The sequence below is a fragment of the Suricata suricatta genome, chromosome 2 (genome assembly GCF_006229205.1).
Source record: "Suricata suricatta isolate VVHF042 chromosome 2, meerkat_22Aug2017_6uvM2_HiC, whole genome shotgun sequence".
Taxonomy (NCBI): Eukaryota; Metazoa; Chordata; class Mammalia; order Carnivora; family Herpestidae; genus Suricata; species Suricata suricatta.
The window spans coordinates 27,471,798-27,476,103 of NC_043701.1; the positions used below are offsets into that span (position 1 = coordinate 27,471,798).

The 4,306-nt window shown below is 42.7% G+C and overlaps 1 protein-coding gene across 1 annotated transcript; it reads left to right on the forward strand.

Annotated features, from left to right (window-relative positions):
* Positions 1-2,275: 2,275 nt before the first annotated feature.
* On the forward strand, positions 2,276-3,194 carry TAS2R16 (taste 2 receptor member 16). The gene is given in 7 exon segments (XM_029918158.1): positions 2,276-2,399; positions 2,402-2,466; positions 2,468-2,566; positions 2,568-2,727; positions 2,730-2,801; positions 2,804-3,090; positions 3,093-3,194. Coding segments are annotated over 7 exon segments (909 nt in total).
* Positions 3,195-4,306: the final 1,112 nt, after the last annotated feature.

The following is a 4,306-nucleotide window of genomic DNA, read 5'->3' on the forward strand; positions in this document are numbered from 1 at the left end:
CAGGTCAAACTGCTGGGCTAGAGCGGTGAGGGCTGCACCCCTCAGCAGGAGGCCTGGCGCGCTGCGAGCATTCCGAGGCTTCCCGAGTGCGGCAGTGCCTCTAGCGGGCAACATGCTTAGTGCATCCTGGACACAAAGCAGATCTTAATTCTATTATTGCATATTTCACTTACAATCACTTCTTATTCTCTTCTTTCTCCCTACCGCTGTGTGGATATGTCTAAACCCATTCCCCTTTTAATCGCAAGCTACTGTTTTGTCATCTCACTTTTTGATTTGATGATTCTTGCATTTTATTGAGAACGCAAAGCAGATGCTTTCGAATAATCTGTTTTCTAGTGTAATTTTTTTAAACTACGGTTTACCTTTGTATCATGAGTTCAGTGGTTTATTGTGTTATGTTTAAGAATGCTAAGTCTCATGGTGGATTACTTCTGTTTTCTCTTTCTTGAATGACTAAAAGTCCGTAAGATTTGGTGCTTATCACACATGAGGTCAATGACTTTCACTTTGTCTCCATCATCAATTAGCAATTATTAGAATTCACCTCTCATTTTTGAAGTCACTAATTAAGTGTTTGGTATCTGTCTGGTACAGTTTTCCTGAACTCAGTTCCTGAATTCATCCTCTAGTCAGCCTATATAGCTATGAGTTAGTTCCTAGATATTTGAAAGTTATGTGTAGCTTGTCCCTTGTGCAAAACAGTACTTAAAGTCTACAAATTCACAGGTCGCTGCCTATAGGAATCTTTTTGTCTCTGAGCCTTTAAATTCCATCTTCATGTTCCAAAGTGCCACATACACCGTGTGTGCACTTCCACACCAGCAGCAGTGGATACACGAAACTGCGGTTCCGATTCAAGTTATAAAGAGCTTGCTTCATGGAGGCGCCATTAGAGCTACTGGAGACACTGCAAGTCAAGTTTGCCCTGGTGAGAATAAAAAGGGTGGGAGGGGAAGGGGTTAAATGTCCAAGTCCCCTGTAACAGCTCAGAGTGTGAACACAGGCCTGCCTTACCATAGACCACTGACTACTCAGCTTGGGCTCAGGACCTGTAGGGATGGGGCTTTGGGCATCATAGCATGTGGTGGGGAGAGCACAGCAAACACCACGGCACACCACAAGGAAGGGAAGCAGCTGGCAGGTGCAGTAGCCTCAGCAGGTGCCTGACAAATCAGATCGTCCAGCATCTGCTGCAGTCAGACTTGCTTGTGAGCCCACAGGGGACAGTTCTGGAAATAATTCATGGATACTTTATGGAGAGCTGAAATTTTACAGGACCAGATTATACCAGAGTCAGACATTTGAAGTCACCACCAACAGTGATTCCATTGTTCTGGCCTTCCAGAGAGAGCAAGGTTTCTAGGCTTCTCTACTCAGTAGGCCTAATTTTCAAAAATAGTCTTACTGGTGGTGAAAGGGCCTCCTTTATTCATCTTGAGCTATGTCAGCAGTGACAAAAAGCTGGCCATGTAAGGAGGCAAGAAATGGTGATGTCAATGGAACATTGACATCAATTCCCAAAGGCTCAAGGCATTGGAATTGGCAGAACAACATGTAAGGATGCCCCTCTTTCATTTTAGGGAGTTCCAATGGGGGGTGTGCAGTGACTTCTCTGATGAGAAACTCAGTGGGCAGTTGTGAAAGTGTTCTGCATTGGATGAGGGTACTCGAAGGTCTAGAATTCTAGCAATATTGCAGGTAGACTCTGAGAGTAAAGACTTTATTTATTATTTTTAATTTGCACTTACACTTTGGTTGTAGCATTCTGTCCAGCCTATTGTGGAAGCCAAGGAGACAGGATTTCTGGAGTTCACCTTATTATAGCCCTCACCAGGATAAAAATATTACCCAGGACATGAATGGACAATGAAGGCTTTATCTTTCCTGTGGCTCATATTTTAGGTTTAAAAAGTGAGGATAGCATTTAAAGAAGATGGAAAAAAAATAAGTTAAAGACACCTTGGGCAGATAAAGGGGAAATAAACAGCATGACTATGAAATAGGTATGTCTTTTATACTATAATCAAAGCAGGAAATGACTTTCAAACAGATTTCCTTGCAGCCAGGCCCACTAACAAACCAGCAAGCAAAGCATAAGGAGATCTTGCAGATAGGAACATAGCAAAGTCAAAATTGAGCCAGGGAAGATTTGCATCCAGAGGAAGGTATATTGTGGCATGAGACAGTAGTGGGACTTGGAACCTATTCCGGACCTGGAAATGATTGCAGAGATTTTCAGTGTGTGTCCAAGAAGATACTTTGAACTGGAAGAATGCTGCTCCCCATCCCCCAGCTCACTATCTTCTTCATAGCTCTCTATGTGCTCACGTCCTTGAGAGCAATTATGCGGAGCAGGTTAAGTTTTGCAGTGTTTGGCAGAGAGTGGGTGCAGGCCAAAGTCTGTCATCAATGGACTTTATTCTCACCTGCCTGGGTATCTGCTGCTTCTGTCTACTGTGGGCCATCAGTGCTGTACAATTTCTGCTCTTCTTTTAACCCTAGCTATGTATTTCAGTACTCATCAATCACCTGGAAATTTACTAATACTCTTACTTTCTGTTTAACCAGAAAGTGTGCGTGCTGTCTTCTACTGTGTCAAAGTCTCTTCCTGTACTGGTCCCATCTTTCTCTAGCTGAGGTGGAGAACATTGAGGTATGTTCCTTGGCTGTTGCTGCATTCTTTGTTGATTTTTGTGTCAATCATCTGTTCAGCTATTAGGAATTACATCAGTTTCACTTAATCACCATGGGACATTTCTCTACAAACAGCACTATGGTTAAGAGACTTAAGATATTCCATTGTATTTTACCATATCTCATCCAATGGTTGCATTGGTTATTCCTTTCCTCCTGTTCCCGGCCTCCACCATCTTGCTCATGGTCTCACTGTTCCAACACATGGAGCAGATGCAAAAACACCATAGCACTGGTCACTGCAGCTCCAGCGTGAAAGCTCACACAACTGCCCTGAGGTCTCTTGCCATCTTCCTCACCCTCTTCACCTCTTACTTGCTGACCCTACTCATCTCTATTATGAGGATCTCATTGGATAAGAATTCTTGGTCCTGGGCTTGGGAAGCTGTCATCTGTGCTACAGTCTCTATTCACTTCACTTCACTTCACTAATGCTGAGCATCCCTAAGTTGAAAAAGGTTTTAAAGATAAGGTGCTGGAGCCTGGAGACTGCCTGAGGCACAGGGTACAAGACCCCTGGGTAAATGGGAGATTGCCCTGACACAACTAATACCAATAACTAGCCTTACTTTTGGCAATCCCCCAGGAAGTAGCGATACACCATAAGTGCAAGCTTCAGTCTTCTTCATCCCCACAGCCATTTGTCTCGAATCAATTCCTTCTCTATTCCAAGACACTCCTTCATTTCCTTTCCACAATTGCCATGTTGGCCCCAATTTTCTCATGAATTACCCACATCTCCATAGTCCTGTCTATTCCTAGAATCTTACTTCCAGTATATTATACACACACACACACACACACACGCACACACACACGTCATGATGCCTACATGTTATTTTTATTTTATTCTTTTTGTTACTGCCAATTACTTTACACATTAATATGACTCCCTTCCCCTCAAGAATTTATTTCCCACACCCTGAATGCTCCTTATGCTAACCCCTCAATCCATTTTCCTAACTTCAGTCAAGAAAAGGTCTTGCCATCTCCCTCTTTCTCTCCCTCTCTCTCTTTCTCTTTCCCTGCTATTGCTGCTGCTTTTAAACCTTTATCCAATGACATAAATTTCCTTATTCGTTTCTCTACCAAACACTGTTCCTTAATTCCCTTTAAACTCAAGTCAAAACTGAATTCCTCCTTCATTTTCCTCCACCAAGACACTATACTCTTCCTGGAATAGACTACTGACCCGTCTGGGTTCATCCTAGAACCTCTCCAAATATTGGCAACCTAACTGGGTCAATTGTAGATGGATTCTTGCCTCTCTATTGTACTACAAGTTGTACTGAACTTTCTAGGAAGATTCCAAGATTGAGGCTTAACTGACTTTCAACATATAATTCAGGTGTCAGTGGAGAAACTCCTCTTACATTGTAAAATCTGAGTTACATTAGCTTACATTTTCTATTCTCTCCTATATGTGCTCTGTCATAATCCAAAGTCCTCCTCAAATGGGTAAGAAAATAAGAGCTGCAATAGTACTCAATTAAAAATCAGCTGTAGGACTTTCCCATGTTTTGAAAGCCCCTTTCAGCCTCCTCAATCTCACAGATCTCTCTCATACTCTTTCCTTTGCAAAAGCCAGACCCCACCCTCTTCCCATGAC